A 23,760-nucleotide genomic window follows, 5' to 3' on the forward strand; every position below is an offset into this window, starting at 1 on the left:
ACAGACTTTGAGAAATCATATTGACTTGCTGAGTCAATATTTTGTTTTGAGCCAATATGGCATTCAGAGTATCAATCTCAAGAACTCCTTTCTTCTGATTCGTCCCATTGTTCACAGGATTCCTTTCAGAAGTGTACATGAATTGGTTATTTGCAACCATTTCAATGAGTTCTTGAGCTTCTGCAGGCGTCTTCTTCAGATGAAGAGATCCTCCAACAGAGCTATCCAATGACATCTTGGATAGTTCAGACAGACCATCATAGAAGATACCTATGATGCTCCATTCAGAAAGCATGTTAGAAGGACACTTTCTGATCAATTGTTTGTATCTTTCCCAAGCTTCATAGAGGGATTCACCTTCCTTCTGTCTGAAGGTTTGGACTTCCACTCTAAGCTTACTCAATTTTTGAGGTGGAAAGAACTTTGCCAAGAAGGCATTGACTAGCTTTTCCCAAGAGTTCAGGCTTTCTTTAGGTTGTGAGTCCAACCATATCCTAGCTCTGTCTTTTACAGCAAAAGGGAATAGCATAAGTCTGTAGACCTCAGGGTCAACCCCATTGGTCTTGACAGTGTCACAGATTTGCAAGAATTCAGCTAAAAACTGATGAGGATCTTCCAATGGAAGTCCATGGAACTTGCAATTCTGTTGCATTAGAGAAACTAATTGAGGCTTAAGCTCAAAGTTGTTTGCTCCAAGGGCAGGGATAGAGATGCTTCTCCCATAGAAGTCGGGAGTAGGTGCAATAAAGTCACCTAGCACCTTCCTTGCATTGTTGGCATTGTTGTTGTTTTCGGCTGCCATGTCTTCTTCTTGTTTGAAGATTCCTGTTAGGTCCTCTACAGAGAGTAGTGCTTTAGCTTCTCTTAGCTTCCGCTTTAAGGTTCTTTCAGGTTCAGGGTCAGCCTCAACAAGAATGCTTTTGTCTTTGCTCCTGCTCATATGAAAGAGAAGAGAACAAGAAAGTATGGAGTCCTCTATGTCACAGTATAGAGATTCCTTGAGGTGTCAGAGGAAAAGAAGAATAGAAGGAGAAGGTAGAAGAATTCGAACTTATCAAGAGAGATTGAGTTCGAATTATTGATAGTGGAGGAGTGTTAGTCCTTAAATAGAAGGATGTGAGAAGAGGGGAAGAATTTTCGAAAATAAAGTAAAAGATTTTGAAACAATTAAAAGAAATTTTGAAAATTTTATTGATGATTTTCGAAAACTAAAGTTGGGAAAGAAATAAAGTGATTTTGAAAAAGATTTTGAAATTAGAAATCAAAGAGATATGATTGAAAACTATTTTGAAAGAGATGTGATTAAAAATATATGATTGAAAAACAATTTAAAAAGATTTGATTTTTAAAATTAATGACTTGGCTAACAAGAAATTTAAAAGATATGATTCAGACATTAAACCTTTCTCAACAGAAAAGGCAACATACTTGAAATGTTGAATCAAATCATTAATTGTTAGCAAGTATTTTTGAAAATGGAAAGAAATTGATTTTGAAAATATATGATTGAAAATATATGATTTGAAAAAGATTTGATTTTGAAAAATTATGAAAACTTGAAAAAAATTTGAATTAAAAATAAAATCTTCCCTCTTGTGCCATCCTGGCGTTAAACGCCCAGAATGGTATCCATTCTGGCATTTAACGCCCAAAATGCTACCCTTTTGGGCGTTAAACGCCCAGCCAGGTACCCTGGCTGGCTTTTAAACGCCAGTTTTCCTTCCTCATTGGGCGTTTTGAACGACCAACTTTTTCTGTGTAATTCCTCTGCTGTATGTTCTGAATCTTCAATTCTCTGTATTATTGACTTGAAAAGACATAAATTAAAATTTTTTTGAATTTTTAATGATGAGGAATAATCAAAATGAAACTAAGATCAAATAAACAATGCATGCAAGACACCAAACTTAGAAGTTTGTATACTATTGACACTAACAAATTGAGAATGCATATGAGAAACAACAAAACACTCAAGACAAGAGAATTTAAAGATCAGAGCAAGGAAATCATCAAGATCAACTTGAAGATCAATGAAGAACATAATTCATGTGATTTTCGAAAATTAGAGGCATGCAATTGACACCAAACTTAAAATTAGACACTAGACTCAAACAAGAAACATAAAATATTTTTGATTTTATGATTTTATAATTTTTTTGTGCTTTTTCGAAAATTATATGGAGAAGTAAAATAAAGGATTCAAAATTCTTAATGAGAATTCCAGGAATCATGCAATGTTAGTCTAAAGCTGCAGTCCAAAAAGATTAGACATGGCTAGCCAAGCTTCAGCAAGACATTACATTCAAGAGCTAAATTGATGAAAATCAATCAGCTTTGGTGATGATGAAAACATCATCTGAAACTCTAGAATTCATTCTTAAGAACTATGAAGAACAATAACTAATCTAAGCAATAAGATGAACCGTCAGTTGTCCAAACTCAAACAATCCCCGGCAATGGCGCCAAAAACTTGGTGCACGAAATTGTGATCATCAATGGCGCCATCAACATGGTAGGCTCAATTGCAATCTCAACTCTTTATCACAACTTTGCACAACTAACCAGCAAGTGCACTGGGTCGTCCAAGTAATAAACCTTACGCGAGTAAAGGTAGATCCCATGGAGATTGTTGGTATGAAGCAAGCAATGGTCATCTTGTAAATCTTAGTCAGGCGGATTCAAATGGTTATGGAGGATTAATAATTAAAAGATGAATAAAACATAAAATAAAGATAGAGATACTTATGTAATTCATTGGTGAGAATTTCAGATAAGCGTATGGAGATGCTTTGTCCCTTCCGTCTCTCTGCTTTCCTACTGTCTTCATCCAATCCTTCTTACTCCTTTCCATGGCAAGCTGTATGTTGGGCATCACCGTTGTCAATGGCTACAATCCTGTCCTCTCAGTGAAAATGTTCAACGCGCTCTGTCACAGCACGGCTATTCATCTGTCGGTTCTCGATCATGTTGGAATAGAATCCAATGATTCTTTTGCGTCTGTTACTAACACCCCACAATCGCGAGTTTGAAGCTTGTCACAGTCATTCAATCCTTGAATCCTACTCAAAATACCACAGACAAGGTTTAGACTTTCCAGATTCTCAAGAATGCCGCCATCAATTCTAGCTTATACCACGAAGATTCTGATTAAGGAATCCAAGAAATAAACATTCAAGCCTTGTTTGCATGTAGAATGGAAGTGGTTGTCAGGCACGCGTTCATAAGTGAGAATGATGATGAGCGTCACATAATCATCACATTCATCAAGTTCTTGGGTGCGAATGAATATCTTAGAACAAGGATAAGTTGAATTGAATAGAAGAACAATAGTAATTGCATTAATACTCGAGGTACAGCAGAGCTCCACACCTTAATCTATGGTGTGTAGAAACTCCACCGTTGAAAATACATAAGTGATAATGGTGATCATTGGCTTCGGCCCCAGAGAGGGAACCAGAAGAACCAAGATGAAAATACAAATAGCAAAAGGTCTTATTTATAGAGAACTAATAGCTTAGGGTTTACAGAAATGAGTAAATGACATAAAAATCCACTTCCGGGCCCACTTGGTGTGTGCTTGGGCTGAGCATTGAAGCTTCTATGTGTAGAGACTTTTCTTGGAGTTAAACGCCAGCTTTTGTGCCAATTTTTGCGTTTAACTCCCACTTCTGTGCCATTTCCAGCGTTAAACGCTGGGCAGTCTTGAGCTGATTTGGAACGCCGGTTTGGGCCATCAAATTACGGGCAAAGTATGGACTATTATATATTGCTGAAAATCCCAGGATGTCTAATTTCCAACGCAATTGAGAGCGCATCAATTGGGTTTCTGTAACTCCAGAAAATCCACTTTGAGTGCAGGGAGGTCAGAATCCAACAGCATCTGCAGTCCTTTTCCAGCCTCTGGATCAGATTTTTGCTCAGGTTCCTCAATTTCAGCTAGAAAATACCTGAAATCACAAAAAAACACACAAACTCATATTAAAGTCCAGAAAAGTGAATTTTAAATAAAAACTAATAAAAATATAATAAAAACTAACTAAAACATACTAAAAACATACTAAAAACAATGCCAAAAAGCGTATAAATCATCCGCTCATCAATAACCTACACTAGAAATCATGAAATTGAAAGGATATGAGTGTTGGGGTGCCTCCCAACTAGCGCTTCTTTAACGTCATTAGCTTGATAATTCTCCCTCTTCAGCTGAGGGTGTAGTTCACTCTTTGCTCATCCAATGAGTCCCCCAAGTAGTGCTTAAGCCTGTGGCCATTGACAGTAAAAGTCCTTTATGTTTTGTCCTTGATAAACCCCGTTTTGAAGGTTTATCTTGTATTGATTTTAAGAGATTTTATGACCTTTTACCCACATTTATCCATTGAAATAGCATGGTTTTGTATATTCTCCTTTAATTGTGCTTAAGAGTGAAAACATGCTTTTTAGGTCTTAAAATAAATAAATTTAATTCACCTTGGTTCCATTAGATGCCTTGATATGTTTGTTAAGTGATTTAAGGTTTGGGAGGCAAAGATTGGATCAAGGGAATGAAGAAAGAAGCATGAAAAGTTGGAGAACTCATGAAGAAATGAAAGAACCGGAAAGCTGTCAAGTCGACCTCTTCGCACTTAAATGATCATAACTTGAGCTACAGAGGTCCAAATGATGCGGTTTCAGTTGGGTTAGAAAGCTAACATCTGGGGCTTCGAAACAATATAAGATTTGCCATAGTTGCTACACGTATGGTGGCGCGCACGCGCATAGTACGCGCACGCGCCGTTGCTGCCACCTGGTTCACTTAAAGCAAAACGTGGCCAGCGAATTCTAAAGCCTTGTGGGCCCAATCCAACTCATTTCTGATGCTATTTAAGCCAAGGATTGAAGGGGAATGAAGATATACTCTCATACTTTACATGTTAGTTACCATTAGTTATAGTTTAGTTTTAGAAGTAGTTTCTAGAGAGAGAAGCTCTCACTTCTCTCTAGAATTAGGATTAGGATTAGGATTAGTTCTTAGATCTAGGTTTTAATCTTTGCTTTCTTCCACTTCTACATTTCAATTCCTTGTTGTTAGATTCATTCTTCTTCTATTCTTTCATTGTAATTTCCTTTATGTTGCTCTTATACTTTGTTGTAGATCTAGTATTGTTCCTTCAATTTTCTTCAATTCAATAAGAGGTAATTCATAATAATTGTTCTTCTTTGCTTTTCTATTGTTGATCTCTTGTCTTTGTAGTTAGATCTCTCTTTAATTCTTGCAATTTATGTTGTTTACTTTTATTGCACTTTATGTGTTTGTTGAAATGTCTCTTTTAGTTTTAGTGTAGATTTTGTTCCTCTTGGCCTAGGTAGAGTAATTAGTGACACTTGAGTCATCTAATTCCTTTGTTGATTGGTAATTGGAGAGATTGCTAATTGGTTTGGAGTGCACTAAAGCTAGTCTTTCCTTGGGAGTTGGCTAGAACTTGTGGCTCAAGTCAATTCATCCACTTGACTTTCCTTTATTTAGTAAGGGTTAACTAAGTGGTAGCAATGAACAATTCTCATCACAATTGAGAAGGATAACTAGGATAGAACTTCTAATTTTCATACCTTGCCAAGAGCCTTTTATATTTGTTAGTTTATTTTCATTGCCATTTACTTTCATGTCTCTTATCCAAAACCCCAAAACAACTCAAACCAATAACAAGACACTTTATTGTAATTCCTAGGGAGAACGACCCGAGGTTTGAATACTTCTGTTTATAAAATTAGGGGTTTGTTACTTGTGACAAACAATCTTTTGTATGAAAGGATTATTGTTGGTTTAGAAACTATACTTGCAACGAGATTTCATTAGTGAAATTCTAAACCGTCAAAAATCTAATCATCAAAATGGCGCCGTTGCTGGGGAATTGCAATGGTGTTATATTATTGGTTATTATATATATGTGAATATTGTGAATAGCTTGCTTTTGTATTGCTTGTTAGTTTTTGCTAGTCTTAGTATTTTGTTTTATTATTTCTTATTGGTTTTTGTTTCTTATTTTCTCTTGCTACCATGAATTCTCATTTTGGCTATGAGTGTGATTACAACTATATTGTAGGTGATGAGAACTATAATGAGAATGTGTATCAAGGATGGGACAACCAAAGGTGGGTGGAGCCATATGCATATGATCAATCCTCATGCCAACAACCTCCACCAATGCACTATGAAGAAGAGTCATTCTATGATGCATACCAATCAAATGGCTATGGTGAATCTCCTTGTGACTTTCAAGAACCACCACCATATGCTTATGATCCATATCCTCAACATAACTCTCAACCATACTCACAAGCCAAAGCCCCTTCTTACCAACCACCTTCATATGACCCTAATCCATATCCATCCTACCAACAACCATATGAGCCATATGAACCACATATAGAGCCACCACAATTCCAACATCAACATTTTCAAGAGCCACCTCCCCCACATTATTACCAAGATGAACAACCTCCAATTGTGAAAATTTTCAACCACAAGATGAATTCTACCTTCCACCATAACCTCACATGGAAGAATACTTATGTCCATCAATCCAAGAGCCCTATGGTCCTACTCATGATATCCAAGAGGAACAAGAGTCAAGGGATCATTTCAAAGAAGCATTACATCAATTTCAAGCAACCATGGAGTGTGTTGTGCAACAAGTGGAAAGAGTGGAAAACATTGAACCACCACAACTCTACCAAGAAGAACCACCTTCCTATTATGAACCCTTTCCCCAAAATGATGAATCCTTGGTGCACGAATTTGTGATTCACACAACTAACCAGCAAGTGCACTGGGTCGTCCAAGTAATACCTTACGTGAGTAAGGGTCGATCCCACAGAGATTATTGGTTTGAAGCAATCTATGTTTATTTTATTTTTCTTAGTCAGGATATTAATTAAAATTATCAGTTGGAATTATTAGATTGGAAAAATAAAAGAGAATAATAGCGTTACTTGTTGTGCAGTAATGAGAAATATGTTGGAGTTTTGGAGATGCTTTGTCCTCTGACTTCAACTCTTCCTTGAAATCCTTCTCCACACGCAAAGTCCCTTCCATGGCAAGCTCTATGTAGGGTGTCACCGTTGTCAATGGCTACTTCCCATCCTCTCAGTGAAAACGTTCCTATGCTCTGTCACAGCACGGCTAATCATCTGTCGGTTCTCAATCAGGTTGGAATAGAATCCATTGATTCTTTTGCGTCTGTCACTAACGCCCAGCCTTCAGGAGTTTGAAGCTCGTCACAGCCATTCAATCCCAGAATCCTACTCGGAATACCACAGACAAGGTTTAGACTTTCCGGATCCTCATGAATGCCGCCATCAATCCAGCTTATACCACGAAGATTCTGATTAAGGAATCTATGAGATACTCATTCAATCTGATGTAGAACGGAGGTGGTTGTCAGGCACACGTTCATGGATTGAGGAAGGTGATGAGTGTCACGGATCATCACCTTCTCCATAATTAAGCGCGAATGAACATCTTAGATAAGAACAAGCGTGTTTGAATGGAAAACAAAGGAATTGTATTAAATCATCGAGACGCTGCAGAGCTCCTCACCCCCAACGATGGAGTTTAGAGACTCATGCCGTCAAAAATTATGTAATTCAGATCTGAAAATGTCATCCGGTACAAGATAAGTCTCTAAAAGTTGTTTAAATAGTAAACTAGTAACCTAGGTTTGCAAAATATGAGTAAACTAAGATAATTGGTGCAGAAATCCACTTCTGGGGCCCACTTGGTGTGTGCTGGGGCTGGGACTAGAGCTATCCACGAATTAAGGCCTTTCTTGGAGTTGAACTCCAAGTTATAACGTGTTTTGGGCGTTCAACTCCGGATCATGACGTGTTTCTGGCGTTTAACTCCAGACAACAGCATGTACTTGGCGTTCATTGCCAAGTTACGTCGTCTTTCTTCGTGAAAAGTATAGACTATTATATATTGCTGAAAAGCCCTGGATGTCTACTTTCCAACGCCGGTGAGAGCGCGCCAATTGGACTCTTGTAGCTCTAGAAAATCCATTTCGAGTGCAGGGAGGTCAGGATCCAACAACATCAGCAGTCCTTTTTCAGCCTAACTCAGATTTTTGCTCAGCTCCCTCAATTTCAGCCAGAAAATACCTGAAATCACAGAAAAACACACAAACTCATAGTAAAGTCCAGAAATATGATTTTTGCCTAAAAACTAATATTATTCTACTAAAAACCAATTAAAACATGCTAAAATCTACATGAAATTACCCCCAAAAAGCGTATAAAATATCCGCTCATCACAACACCAAACTTAAACTGTTGCTTGTCCTCAAGCAACTAGATAAATAAAATAGGATGAAAAGAAATTAAGAAACAATAATATCTCAGAGTTTCAAGTGAAGCTCAGATTCTAATTAGATGAGCGGGACTAGTAGCTTTTTGCTTCTGAACAGTTTTGGCATCTCACTTTATCCTTTGACATTCAGAATGGTTGGCATCCATAGGAACTCAGAATTCAGATAGTATTATTGATTCTCCTAGTTTAGTATGTTGATTCTTGAACACAGCTACTTTATGAGTCTTGGCCGTGGCCCTAAGCACTTTGTTTTCCAGTATTACCACCGGATACATAAATGCCACAGACACATAATTGGGTGAACCTTTTCAGATTGTGACTCAGCTTTGCTAGAGTCCCCAGTTAGAGGTGTCCAGAGTTCTTAAGCACACTCTTTTGCTTTAGATCACGACTTTAACCACTCAGTCTCAAGCTTTTCACTTGGACCTGCATGCCACAAGCACATGGTTAGGGACAGCTTGATTTAGCCGCTTAGGCCTGGATTTATTTCCTTGGGCCCTCCTATCCATTGATGCTCAAAGCCTTGGATCCTTTTTACCCTTGCCTTTTGGTTTTAAGGGCTATTGGCTTTTTCTTCTTGCTTTTTCTTTCTTTCTTTTTTTTTTCTTTTCGCAAGAATTTTTTTCCACTGCTTTTTCTTGCTTCAAGAATCAATTTCATAATTTTTCAGATCATCAATAACATTTCTCTTGTTCATCATTCTTTCAGGAGCCAACAATTTTAACATTCATAAAATTCAATATCAAAAATATGCACTGTTCAAGCATTCATTCAGAAGACAAAAAGTATTGCCACCACATATAAATAATTAGAATTTTCCTTGTTAAGAACTCGAAAAGATTAAATTGCCTCTTTATTAAAAAAAATCTACTATTTTATTCATGTTTGATGATGATGAGAGAAATAAGTTATAACTTTTTTTGAAAATAAAATCAAAATAGATATGCTAATTACTACTACTCCTATATAACTTCTAAGGTAGAATCCTATAATAATACTATCACAGAGTTAAAGCTAGAATTAGAACTTAACAACCTGTATTTTGGGAAGTGGATGTTCCTCTAGTCTGTGGGGTGCCTTCAAGAATTAATTTCTGACGCTTCAGCTCCCTTAAGTTCACATCCTTGCTCTTCCTGTTCCCTTAGGTGCCATGATCTTGATGAGTTTTAGCTCAGTGATCATGGCAAATCACACCAAACTTAGAGGTTTGCTTGTCCTCAAGCAAAATAAAGGATAGAAGAGGAATAGAGGGAAAGGTAATTTCGAAATCAAAAGATATGATGAGTTGAAAAAGATTTGAAAAAGATTTTAAAAAGATAATTGAGTTTTGAAAACAAACTTAAAAGAGTTGGAAAACAATTTGGCTACATGGATTAAGATATATTTGATATTTTTGAAAAAGGGATTTTAGAAATTAGGGTTCTTAGAAAACTAATTTGATTTTGAAGGATGACATTTTGAAACATGTGTATGCAAGAAATCGTGAATTGAAACATAAAAATTTAGAAAAATTGTAAAGAAAAGTGAATTTTACCTCCTCCCCACCATCCTGGCGTTAAACTCCCAAACGATGCATGTTTTGGGCGTTTAACGCCCAAATGTTGCTTCTCCTGGGCGTTCAACGCCCAGCTGATGCATCTTTCTGGCGTTGAACGCCAGGAAGTCGTTTGTCACTGGGCATTTTTTTGAACGCCCAGGATGCTAACAATCTGGCGTTAAACGCCCAGAAGGTGCTTCCTTCTGGCGTTTAACGCCCAGATGGCTACCCTTACTGGCGTTGAACGCCCAGTGGGTGCTTCTTTTGGGCATTCAACGCCCAAAACATTTCTTACTGGCTTTTTCACGCCAATGAGCTTCCAAATTCCCCTATAACTCTGTGAATTCAATCAATTGCTTTTTTACCTTGAAGATACTTTGACATATACCTGTAAAAATCAACAAAAACAAATAAAATTAAATTTGTGATTGGCTGGGTTGCCTCCCAGCAAGCGCTTCTTTATTGTCCTTAGCTGGACAGTGAGCTCTCATGGAGTCTCACAAATAATCAGAGCAAGGTAGGGACCTCCCAACATCAAATTTAGAGTTTGAATGTGGGGGTTTTGGTTGACTCTGCATTGAGAGAAGCTTTTCATGCTTCCTCTCCATTGTTACAAAAGGAGAGCCTTGTGTCTTATAGTTTGCAATGTCTGCAAACCACAGAGCTTCCTGAACAGCAAACAATTGCTCATCCGGAAAGGTTTCAGAGATCTCAGTAGGAGGGAGGGATGCTCCTGCTACTGGTTCTATCCGGGACAGGTGATCAGCTACTTGATTCTCTGTTCCTTTTCTGTCTCTTATTTCTATATCAAACTCTTGCAGAAGCAACACCCATCTTATGAGCCTGGGCTTTGAGTCCTGCTTTGTGAGTAGATATTTAAGAGCAGCATGGTCAGTGTACACAATCACTTTTGATCCTACTAAGTAGGATCTAAACTTGTCAATGGCATAAACCACTGCAAGTAATTCTCTTTTCTGTGATTGTGTAATTTTTCTGGGCATTATTTAAAACACTGCTAGCATAATAAATGACATGCAGAAGCTTGTTATGCCTCTGTCCTAATACTGCACCAATGGTATGGTCACTGGTATCACACATTAGTTCAAAGGGTAATGTCCAGTCTGGTGCAGAAATAACTGGTGCTGTGACCAGCTTAGCTTTCAGGGTCTCAAACGCCTGCAGACACTTTGTGTCAAACACAAATGGCGTGTTAGCAGCTAGAAGATTGCTCAGAGGTTTTGCAATTTTTGAAAAATCCTTTATAAACCTCCTATAGAATCCTGCATGCCCCAGAAAGCTTCTGATTGCCTTAACATTGGTAGGTGGTGGTAATTTTTCAATTACTTCAACTTTAGCTTGATCCACCTCTATTCCCTTGTTTGAAATTTTACGCCCAAGGACAATCTCTTCAGTCACCATAAAGTGACATTTTTCCCAGTTTAAAACTAGGTTGGTCTCTTGGCATCTTTTCAGAACAAGTGCTAAATGGTTAAGGCAGGAGCTGAATGAGTCTCCAAATACTGAAAAGTCATCCATGAAGACTTCCAGAAACTTCTCTACCATATCAGAGAAGATAGAGAGCATGCACCTTTGAAAGGTTGCAGGTGCATTGCACAAGCCAAATGGCATCCTTCTGTATGCAAATACTCCAGATGGACATGTGAATGCCGTTTTCTCTTGATCCTGGGGATCTACTGCAATTTGATTATAACCTGAATATCCATCCAGGAAGCAGTAGTATTCATGACCTGCTAGTCTTTCTAGCATCTGGTCTATGAATGGTAAAGGAAAATGATCCTTTCTGGTGGCTGTATTGAGCCTTCTATAATCAATACACATACGCCACCCTGTAACTGTTCTTGTAGGAACCTGTTCATTTTTTTCATTATGAACCACTGTCATACCTCCCTTCTTAGGGACGACTTGGACAGGGCTTACCCAGGGGCTGTCAGAAATAGGATAAATAATCCCAGCCTCTAGTAATTTAGTGACCTCCTTCTGCACAACTTCCTTCATGGCTGGATTCAGCCGCGTTTGTGGTTGGACCACTGGCTTGGCGTCACCCTCCAATAGGATCTTGTGCATGCATCTGGCTGGGCTAATGCCCTTAAGATCACTGACGGACCACCCAAGAGCTGTCTTGTGTGTCCTTAGCACTTGAATTAGTGCTTCCTCTTCCTGTGGCTCTAAGGTAGAGCTTATGATTACAGGAAAGGTATCACCTTCTCCTAGAAATGCATATTTCAGGGATGGTGGTAATGGTTTGAGCTCAGGTTTGGGAGGTTTCTCCTCTTCCTGAGGGATTTTCAGAGGTTCTATTATTCTCTCTGATTCCTCCAAATCAGGCTGAACATCTTTAAAGATGTCTTCTAGCTCTGATTCGAGACTCTCAGCCATATTGACCTCTCTTACCAGAGAGTCAATGATATCAATACTCATGCAGTCATCTGGGGTGTCTGGATATTGCATGGCTTTGGCAACATTCAACTTGAACTCCTCCTCATTGACTCTCAAGGTTACTTCCCCTTTTTGGACGTCAATGAGGGTTCGGCCAGTTGCTAGGAAAGGTCTTCCTAGAATGAGAGTTGCACTCTTGTGCTCCTCCATTTCCAGCACCACAAAGTCAGTAGGAAAGGCAAATGGCCCAACCTTGACAATCATGTCTTCAATCACTCCTGATGGGTATTTAATGGAGCCATCAGCAAGTTGAAGACATATCCTGGTTGGTTTGATTTCTTCAGTTAAACCCAGTTTTCTGATGGTAGATGCAGGTATTAGGTTGATACTTGCCCCAAGATCACATAAAGCTTGCTTGGTACAAGTACCCTCTAATGTGCATGGTATCATAAAGCTCCCAGGATCTTTAAGCTTCTCAGGTAAGCTTTTCAGAATGACTGCATTGCATTCTTCAGTGAGGTAAACTTTTTCAGTCTCCCTCCAATCCTTCTTATGACTTAAGATCTCTTTCATGAACTTAGCATAGGAAGGTATTTGCTCAAGTGCTTCTGCAAACGGAATCTTTATTTCAAGAGTTTTGAGATAGTCTGCAAAGCGAGCAAATTGCTTATCCTGTTCTGCTTGGCGGAGTTTTTGAGGATAAGGCATTTTGGCTTTATATTCCTCAACCTTAGTTGCTGCAGGTTTATTACCTACAGAAGTGGGTTGGGAAGCCTTTTTAGAAGGGTTGTTATCAGCACTTGTATGTGACTGATTTCCCACTGGCGTTTGAATGCCAGGGGTGGAAGCTGGAGTGGCGTTAAACGCCAACTCCTCATTTGTTACTGGCGTCTGAACGCCAGAACTATGCTCCCTTTGGGCGTTCAACGCCGAATTCATGCTTGTTTCTGGCGTTGAACGCCAGGAATGAGCATGGTCTGGGCGTTCAGCGCCAGCCTTATTCCTCTCTGGGCTCTGATTGTCCTCAGAGGGATTTTGAGTAGCCATTTGTTCATTTCTTGGCTTCCTGCTACTTTGATGTGAGGTATTTAATGTTTTCCCACTTCTTAATTGAACTGCTTGGCATTCTTCTGCTATTTGTTTTGACAATTGCTTTTCTGTTTGCTTTAACTGTACTTCTATATTCCTGTTAGCCATTCTTGTTTCCTGTAGCATTTCCTTGAATTCGGCTAGCTGCTGAGCTAGAAAGTCTAATTGCTGATTGAATTCAGTAGCCTGATCTACAGGACTGAGTTTAGCAGTTACTGTTTTAGCTTCTTCTTTCATGGAAGATTCACTGCTTAGGTACAGATGCTGATTTCTGGCAACTGTATCAATAAGCTCTTAAGCTTCTTCAATTGTTTTTCTCATATGTATAGATCCACCAGCTGAGTGGTCTAGAGAAATCTGAGCTTTTTCTGTAAGCCCATAGTAGAAGATGTCTAATTGCACCCACTCTGAAAACATTTCAGAGGGGCATTTTCTTAGCATCTCTCTGTATCTCTCCCAGGCATCATAAAGGGATTCATTATCTCCTTGTTTGAAGCCTTGGATGCTTAGCCTTAGCTGTGTCATCCGTTTTGGAGGGAAATAGTGATTCAGGAATTTTTCTGACAGTTGTTTCCATGTTTTTATGCTGTTCTTAGGCTGGTTATTTAACCACCTCTTAGCTTGATCTTTTACAGCAAATGGAAACAGTAATAATCTGTAGACATCCTGATCTACTTCCTTATCATGTACTGTGTCAGCAATTTGCAAAAATTGTGCCAAAAATTCTGTAGGTTCTTCCTGTGGAAGACCGGAATACTGGCAGCTTTGCTGTACCATGATAATGAGCTGAGGATTCAACTTAAATCTACTAACTCCAATGGAGGGTATATAGATACTACTCCCATATGAAGCAGTAGTGGGGTTAGCATATGACCCCAGAGTCCTCCTGGACTGTTCATTCCTACTTGCTTCCATGATGGAATACAAGAGATAATTTATATGTTGATTTTTTTTATTTTATAGAAGTGGAATAAATAAAAACGGAATATATAAAAAAAAATTTGAAAATATTTTATGAAAATTTTTTTTCAAAAAATTTTGAAATTGAAATCTGAATTTTATATTAAAAATTTCGAAAATGTAGTTTTAAAATTGGTTAGAAAAGATATATATTTTTTTTTGAATTTTGAATTTTATGATGAAAGAGAAAAACACATAAAAGACACAAGATTTAAAATTTTTAGATCTAATGCTCCTTATTTTCGAAAATTTTGGAGGGAAAACACCAAGGAACACCAAACTTAAAAATTTTAAGATCAAGACACAAGAAAAATTCAAGAACACTTTGAAGATTCACAAGAACACCAAGAACAAGAGAAAGAACACCAAACTTAAAATTTTTTTTTTAAAAGACAAGATAAATTTTCGAAAATTAAAGAGAAATTAACAAGAAAACACCAAACTTAGAGTTTGGCACAAGATTCAATCCAAGAAAAATTATTTTTGAAAAAGGTTCCAAAGGGTATACCCAATTATCAAGAATAACTACTAAAGCTCCAGGCAATTGGGCAGCAACTTCAGTGTTGATTTTTAAAGATGTATTATTTTTATGGATAAAATAAATTTTTGAAAACTAATGTTTTGAAAAAGCACAAGAAAAACAAGAAAAGACACAGAACAAGGAAAATTAAAGATCAAACAAGGAAAATAAACAAGAACAACTTGAAGATCAAGGAAGAACAAAGACACTAGACTTACGAAAAATTAACAATCAATAAAGAAAAATAATATTTTTGAAAAGAAATTTTTGAAAAGAAACTATCCTATCAGGATTTGACGACTCTATAACAGCAAAAAATAAATTATTCCTAATCTAAGAAATAAAATAAGCCTTCAATTGTTCAAACTCAACAATCCCCGGCAACGGCGCCAAAAACTTGGTGCACGAATTTGTGATTCGCACAACTAACCAGCAAGTGCACTGGGTCGTCCAAGTAATACCTTACGTGAGTAAGGGTCGATCCCACAGAGATTATTGGTTTGAAGCAATCTATGTTTATTTTATTTTTCTTAGTCAGGATATTAATTAAAATTATCAGTTGGAATTATTAGATTGGAAAAATAAAAGAGAATAATAGCATTACTTGTTGTGCAGTAATGAGAAATATGTTGGAGTTTTGGAGATGCTTTGTCCTCTGACTTCAACTCTTCCTTGAAATCCTTCTCCACACGCAAAGTCCCTTCCATGGCAAGCTCTATGTAGGGTGTCACCGTTGTCAATGGCTACTTCCCATCCTCTCAGTGAAAACGTTCCTATGCTCTGTCACAGCACGGCTAATCATCTGTCGGTTCTCAATCAGGTTGGAATAGAATCCATTGATTCTTTTGCGTCTGTCACTAACGCCCAGCCTTCAGGAGTTTGAAGCTCGTCACAGCCATTCAATCCCAGAATCCTACTCGGAATACCACAGACAAGGTTTAGACTTTCCGGATCCTCATGAATGCCGCCATCAATCCGGCTTATACCACGAAGATTCTGATTAAGGAATCTACGAGATACTCATTCAATCTGATGTAGAACGGAGGTGGTTGTCAGGCACACGTTCATGGATTGAGGAAGGTGATGAGTGTCACGGATCATCACCTTCTCCATAATTAAGCGCGAATGAACATCTTAGATAAGAACAAGCGTGTTTGAATGGAAAACAAAGGAATTGTATTAAGTCATCGAGACGCTGCAGAGCTCCTCACCCCCAACGATGGAGTTTAGAGACTCATGCCGTCAAAAAGTATGTAATTCAGATCTGAAAATGTCATCCGGTACAAGATAAGTCTCTAAAAGTTGTTTAAATAGTAAACTAGTAACCTAGGTTTGCAAAATATGAGTAAACTAAGATAATTGGTGCAGAAATCCACTTCTGGGGCCCACTTGGTGTGTGCTGGGGCTGGGACTAGAGATATCCACGAATTAAGGCCTTTCTTGGAGTTGAACTCCAAGTTATAACGTGTTTTGGGCGTTCAACTCCGGATCATGACGTGTTTCTGGCGTTTAACTCCAGACAGCAGCATGTACTTGGCGTTCAACGCCATGTTACGTCGTCTTTCTTCGTGCAAAGTATGGACTATTATATATTGCTGGAAAGCCCTGGATGTCTACTTTCCAACGCCGTTGAGAGCGCTCCAATTGGACTTCTGTAGCTCCAGAAAATCCATTTCGAGTGCAGGGAGGTCAGGATCCAACAGCATCAGCAGTCCTTTTTCAGCCTAACTCAGATTTTTGCTTAGCTCCCTCAATTTCAGCCAGAAAATACCTGAAATCACAGAAAAACACACAAACTCATAGTAAAGTCCAGAAATATGATTTTTGCCTAAAAACTAATATTATTCTACTAAAAACCAATTAAAACATGCTAAAATCTACATGAAATTACCCCCAAAAAGCGTATAAAATATCCGCTCATCAATCCTTCCATCCACCCCAATCTCTAATGGATGAAACCCTTGGTGTTCTTGTTCAAGGGCAAGAAGAGATGAAAAGGGATGTGCAAAATTTCATGGCCGCCTTGGATGCGGTAACAAATCAATTAGCCTCCCAATGCTTGAACACTCAAGGAACTCCCATGGCTACATGTGGAGAATCAAATGAAGAACATAACATTAAGGAGAGATTGGAAACCCCGGTGGGAAATGAGAGAAGTTGCTTTGTATTGGAACAATTGGAGAAAGCTTTAATTGTTGAAGACAAGGAAGAAGTGGTAGAAGACTTAGGAGATGCGGAGCTTCCATGGGAACATAGAGTTGAAGAAAACCCCTCCAAGATGATTGAAATTGATGCTAGGGAGGAAAGTGCACACCTTCCATGGCATATTCCATATGAAGACTTGGATGGGATAGAGCAAGAATTGAGTTCCCATGGCAATGAAGAGCAAGCATCAAGTCCTAGTGGTGGAGAATCCTTTGAACTTGAAGAACCTTCTCCCGGTGCATTTGAAAATGTTATGGAGGTAAACTTCTTTCACCCTCCCAATTATAGTTTGATTAAGGGAAAAGGCTTAGATAGTATTGATGAACAAAGGATTGAATTAGAGAAATCTTGTGAAGAGGTGGAGATCCTTAGAAAAAGGAGGATGGGAGTGGAATATGCTTTGTCAAGAACCTTGGAATCATCTTTGCCTAGGTTGCCATCTACACCTTCATTTGAGTGGGTGAAATTCATTTCTATTAGCTTTATTATCCCACTTGAATATGGTTTGCTTGATACGGATGGTCAACTTAGGATGCTTTGTGGGATGAAGCGTAAGCGAAAGATGTTTCATGGTTGGCGTTGCAAATCAAGGCTCATTATGGTTGATGCATCAAACACGAGATATAAAGGTTGGAGTAGTGCTCAAATAGATGGGTCTAGGAGGATTGTTGGCAACTTCATAGAGAATTCATCTTACTCACCACCCGGTTGGACTAATAATGATGATCAACCTCAAGACGGGTGTGAAAATAAAGTGTGGGATCCCGGATCACAAGAAGAGGATCAACTTTGGGAGCCCCAAGCTTGTGAAGAACTCCATCAACACTTGGCTCAACCCATAGGAAATCTTGGGGCATAATGGAGATTCAAGCATTGGTGGAAGTTCCAAGATGAGTACAAGCACAAGCCACCTTGAGAGGAGCTCCCCATAAGTCCAACTTAAGGACAATAAACAAAAGTGCTAGGTGGGAGACACCCCACCATGGCAAGGAAAGTTTCTAAATGGGGCAACAAACAAGTCATCCGCACAACCTTTTGAAGGAGCTCATCAATTGTAGCAAACCGTCCACATTGCTCTTCTTTGCATGCACCGAGGACGGTGCAATATTTAAGTGTGGGGAGGTCATCAACCGATCTCCATGGGTAACCAAATTTTTATTTTCTTTGTTAGATTAGCTATTGCATTTGCATGATAGGTTGCATGTTAGTTAGAATTTGTACATATTTTACTACCTTCTTCTTATTAGGACTACTTGGTTAGGGTGATGATTTCTTTCCCAAGAAACCGTTTTAGGGCACCCTACCAATTTGAAAATTTTTGTTGAACTTGCTTGAAAGAATGTATTTTGGAACATGGTTTTTGAGCTAAGAACACAAGCTTGCGAGATTCGAACCTAATGGTGTGGTTACATCTTATAACCACTTATTCTTCCTTCTTGTGTGCATTATTCTCTTCCTATGATTGTAATCTTTGATTTGTTTGATTCTTTATGTCCATTATTTTGTGTATTCATGCATTTATATGATTGAGGCCATCATTTCATTAGCTCACTTACCCAAATGGCCATACCTTTTATCTTCCTTTGTTAGCCAATTTGAGCCTACGATTAACCCACTTCGTTCTTATTTTAGCACATTACAAGCCTAAAGCGAAAAACAATACAAGTCCTTAATTTGGATCTTTGATTAGCTTAGGCTAGTGTGTGTGAGTATCATTCAAGTGTGGGAATCTTGGGACATTGGGTGAATAAAAAGGTAGTTTTGTATTTTTATTGAAATTATTGGGAATTGGGTACATACTCATGTATTGATCAAATGTAAAACCTTATGCATTGATGCTCTTGTATATAGAAAGAAAAAAAATGAGAAAAACAAAAGAAAAAGAAAAGAAAAAAATAATATGGAAAAGAAAAAAATAGAAAAATAAGAAAAAGAAAGAAATAAAAAGGGGACAAAATACCCCAAAGCAAAGTGTAGCTCAATAAAATCAATGCATGAGTGTTGTGAAATGAAAAGGGATGCATGAGTATGTGAAAAAGTGAAAAATGGGTAGTTAGGTTAGAATTTAATTGTATAGGATGTCATAGGTTAGGTGGGAAGTCTAAGCTTATCAAAGATTCAAACTTCAAGCTCACTTGACCATATATGCATCATACCTTGACCCTAGCCCCATTACAACCAAAGAAAAGACCTCATGATACTTGTATGCATGCATGAAATATTTGTTGATTGTTAGAAGAAAAACAAATCTTAGAAAGTATGATTAGGAGAGAATTGAGAGAATCAACCCTAAATACTTGAGCGAATAGAGTGCAAATACATCCGGTGAGGGTTTGATGCTCAATTACATGTTTCCACCTATGATCATCTCTTCTCATGCAAGTTTGTAAAAATATTTAATAACTCAATTCAATTTTGGATTAGACTTGCTAGTCCTTAGCCCTTGTGCATATATGCTTCTTGGGAATTGATTTATTTTGACCAAGCAATTGCATTCATTTAAATAATTGCATATAGGTAGATTGCATTTAGTTAGTTTCCATTGAATAAATGCCATACCCTTACTTCATTCTTGGTTTAAGCATGAGGACATGCTTGGTTTAAGTGTGGGGAGGTTGATAAACCCCGTTTTAACGGTTTATCTTGTATTGATTTTAAGAGATTTTATGACCTTTTACCCACATTTATCCATTGAAATAGCATGGTTTTGTATATTCTCCTTTAATTGTGCTTAAGAATGAAAACATGCTTTTTAGGTCTTAAAATAAATAAATTTAATTCACCTTGGTTCCATTAGATGCCTTGATATGTTTGTTAAGTGATTTAAGGTTTAGGAGGCAAAGATTGGATCAAGGGAATGAAGAAAGAAGCATGAAAAGTTGGAGAACTCATGAAGAAATGAAAGAACCGGAAAGCTGTCAAGCCGACCTCTTCGCACTTAAACGACCATAACTTGAGCTACAGAGGTCCAAATGATGCGGTTCTAGTTGGGTTAGAAAGCTAACATCCGGGGCTTTGAAACGATATAAGATTTGCTATAGTTGCTACACGTATGGTGGCGCGCACGCGCATAGTACGCGCACGCGCCGTTGCTGCCACTTGGTTCACTTAAAGCAAAACGTGGCCAGCGAATTCTAAAGCCTTGTGGGCCCAATCCAACTCATTTCTGATGCTATTTAAGCCAAGGATTGAAGGGGGAATGAAGATATACTCTCATACTTTACATGTTAGTTACCATTAGTCATAGTCTAGTTTTAGAAGTAGTTTCTAGAGAGAGAAGCTCTCACTTCTCTCTAGAATTAGGATTAGGATTAGGATTAGTTCTTAGATCTAGGTTTTAATCTTTGCTTTCTTCCACTTCTACATTTCAATTCCTTGTTGTTAGATTCATTCTTCTTCTATTCTTTCATTGTAATTTCCTTTATGTTGCTCTTATACTTTGTTGTAGATCTAGTATTGTTCCTTCAATTTTCTTCAATTCAATAAGAGGTAATTCATAATAATTGTTCTTCTTTGCTTTTCTATTGTTGATCTCTTGTCTTTGTAGTTAGATCTCTCTTTAATTCTTGCAATTTATGTTGTTTACTTTTATTGCACTTTATGTGTTTGTTGAAATGTCTCTTTTAGTTTTAGTGTAGATTTTGTTCCTCTTGGCCTAGGTAGAGTAATTAGTGACACTTGAGTCATCTAATTCCTTTGTTGATTGGTAATTGGAGAGATTGCTAATTGGTTTGGAGTGCACTAAAGCTAGTCTTTCCTTGGGAGTTGGCTAGAACTTGTGGCTCAAGTCAATTCATCCACTTGACTTTCCTTTATTTAGTAAGGGTTAACTAAGTGGTAGCAATGAACAATTCTCATCACAATTGAGAAGGATAACTAGGATAGAACTTCTAATTTTCATACCTTGCCAAGAGCCTTTTATAGTTGTTAGTTTATTTTCATTGCCATTTACTTTCATGTCTCTTATCCAAAACCCCAAAACAACTCAAACCAATAACAAGACACTTTATTGTAATTCCTAGGGAAAACGACCCGAGGTTTGAATACTTCTGTTTATAAAATTAGGGGTTTGTTACTTGTGACAAATAATGTTTTGTATGAAAGGATTATTGTTGGTTTAGAAACTATACTTGCAATGAGATTTCATTAGTGAAATTCTAAACCGTCAAAAATCTAATCATTAGTCCTCCATAAGCTCTAGATGACCATAGGGAGAGACCTTAAGGATTGTGAAGGGTCCAGACCATCTTGACTTTAGCTTCTCTGGGAAGAACTTGAGCCTTGAATTGTACAGCAACACTTTTTGACCTTCTACAAACTCTCTTCTTGCCAGCTTTTGATCATGCCATTTCTTTGTTTTCCCCTTGTAAATCTTGGCATTCTCATAAGCTTGAGACTTGAATTCTTTTAGCTCATTGAGTTGTAGTAGTCTTCTTTCCCCAGCAGCTTGATTATCAAAGTTTAACATCTTTAGAGCCCAGAATACTCTATGTTCAAGCTCCACTGGTAGATGACAAGTCTTTCTAAACACCAATTGGTATGGAGACAAGCCAATAGGTGTCTTGAAAGCTGTTCTATAGGCCCGAAATGCATCATCTAGCTTCTTGGACCAATCTTTTCTTGAGTTTCCAACAGTTCTTTTATGGATTCTCTTGAGCTCTCTGTTTGAATTTTTAGCTTGACCATTGGTTTATAGATGGTAAAGGGTTGCTACTTTGTACTTGACACCATATTTTAGGAGAAGTGTCTCAAGTTTCTTGTTGCAAAAGTGAGTTCCCCCATCATTTATAAGAGCTCTAGAAACCCCAAACCGGATAAATATATTCTTCCTCAAGAAATTGATCACCACTTTTTTATCATTTGTTGAAGTAGTTATAGCCTCTACCCATTTTGATACATAATCCACAGCCACTAGTATGTAATTGTTTGAGTATAAGGGTGGTAATGGTCCTATGAAGTCAATCCCCTAAATATCAAACAACTCCAATTCCATGATGAATCATTATGGCATTTCATTCTTTTTGGGTAGGTTCCCAACTCTTTGACACTCATTGTACCTTGTCACCAACTCTTTAACATCCTTGAATATTGTAGGCCAAAAGAATTCACATTGTAACATTTTGGTTGCAGTCCTTTCTCTACTAAAATTTCCTCCATAACTAGATCCATGGTAATGCCAAAGGACCTCTTGTCCTTCCACATGGAAGATACATCTTCTTAGAATACCATCAGCACCTTTCTTGAATAAGTAAGGATCATCCCAAATGTACTGCTTGGCATTATTGATGGGCTTTCTTCTCATGTGCTTGTTGATATTGGAGGGTAGTTCTCTAATGGCCTTGAAATTGGCTATGTCTACGAACCATGGGGTTGCTTGGATCATCATCAATTATTCATCCGGAAAGCTCTCATTCACTGCAAGGTTGTGTGCTCCATCTTCCTCACTTGGGATCCTTGATAAGTGGTCAGCCACTTTGTTTTCTGCCCCACTTCTATCCTTAATCTCAATGTTGAACTCTTGAAGCAGCAAGATCCATCTTATCAATCTAGGCTTGGATTCTTGCTTGGTTAGCAAATACTTAAGAGCTGCATGGTCAGTAAAAACAATGACTTTAGAACAAATAAGATATGATCTAAACTTATCAAATTCAAACACTATAGCAAGAAGTTCCTTCTCTGTGGTGGTGTAATTCCTTTGATTCTCATTAAGAACTTTGCTAGCATAATAGATGACATGCACTAGCTTGTCTCTCCTTTGTCTTAAAACAGCACCAATAACAAAATCCGATGCATCACACATCAATTCAAAAGGTAAATTCCAGCTAGGTGGTGCTATAATAGGTACAGAAGAGAGCCTACTTTTTAACTCCTCAAAGGCTATCATGCATTCTCTATAAAAAACAAAAGGTACATTAGAGACAAGCAAGTTGCTTAAAGGTTTAGCAATCTTTGAAAAATCTCTAATGAACCTTCTATAAAACCCAGCATGTCCTAGGAAACTTCTAGTTGCTTTGATGTTGCAAGGTGGGGGTAATTTTTCAATCACTTCCACCTTAGCCTTGGCCACCTCTATGCCTTTCTCAGAGATTTTGTGACCAAGGACCACCCCTTCGGTGACCATAAAGTGACACTTTTTCCAGTTCAAGACTAGGTTGGTCTCTTGGCATCTCTTTAGCACCAAGGTAAGGTGGTGCAAGCACTTAGAAAATGAATCACCAAACACAGGAAAATCATCCATGAAGACTTCAATAAACCTTTCAATCATGTCAGAAAAAATGGAGAGCATGCACCTTTGGAATGTGGCAGGTGCATTGCACAATCCAAATTGTATCCTCCTATATGCAAAGATACCATAAGGACAAGTAAAGGAAGTCTTCTCTTGGTCTTTGGGGTCCACTACAATCTGATTGTAGCCTGAGTATCCATCCAAGAAATAGTAGTATTCATGTCCAGCAAGCCTCTCCAACATTTAGTCCATGAAAGGTAGAGGGAAGTGGTCCTTCCTTGTGGCCTCATTGAGCTTCCTATAATCTATGCACATGCGCCATCCAGTCACTGTTCTTGTTGATATCAATTTATTTCTTTCATTTGGCACAACAGTGACTCCTCCTTTCTTAGGGACCACTTGAACAAGGCTCACCCAAGGGCTGTCTGAGATGGGGTAAATCACCCCTGCTTGCCATAGCTTCAGCACTTCTTTTTGCACTA

The 23,760-nt window shown here is 38.1% G+C and overlaps 1 protein-coding gene and 1 non-coding gene across 2 annotated transcripts; one reads left to right on the top strand and one right to left on the bottom strand.

Moving 5' to 3' along the window:
• The first annotated feature begins 289 nt into the window (after positions 1 to 289).
• LOC112719398 (small nucleolar RNA R71) lies at positions 290 to 397 on the top strand. The gene has a single exon (XR_003161701.1). It is a non-coding gene; the product is annotated as a small nucleolar RNA R71 (small nucleolar RNA).
• Positions 398 to 21,232: 20,835 nt separating this feature from the next.
• On the bottom strand, positions 21,233 to 22,438 carry LOC140175623 (uncharacterized). The gene is made up of 2 exons (XM_072204149.1): positions 22,110 to 22,438; positions 21,233 to 21,713 (listed from the first exon to the last, which is right to left on the bottom strand). Exons 1-2 carry the CDS (start codon positions 22,436 to 22,438, stop codon positions 21,233 to 21,235), a joined length of 810 nt encoding a protein of 269 aa, XP_072060250.1.
• Between the last annotated feature and the right edge of the window lie 1,322 nt (positions 22,439 to 23,760).

Source organism: Arachis hypogaea, chromosome 10 (assembly GCF_003086295.3).
Source record: "Arachis hypogaea cultivar Tifrunner chromosome 10, arahy.Tifrunner.gnm2.J5K5, whole genome shotgun sequence".
Classification (NCBI taxonomy): Eukaryota; Viridiplantae; Streptophyta; class Magnoliopsida; order Fabales; family Fabaceae; genus Arachis; species Arachis hypogaea.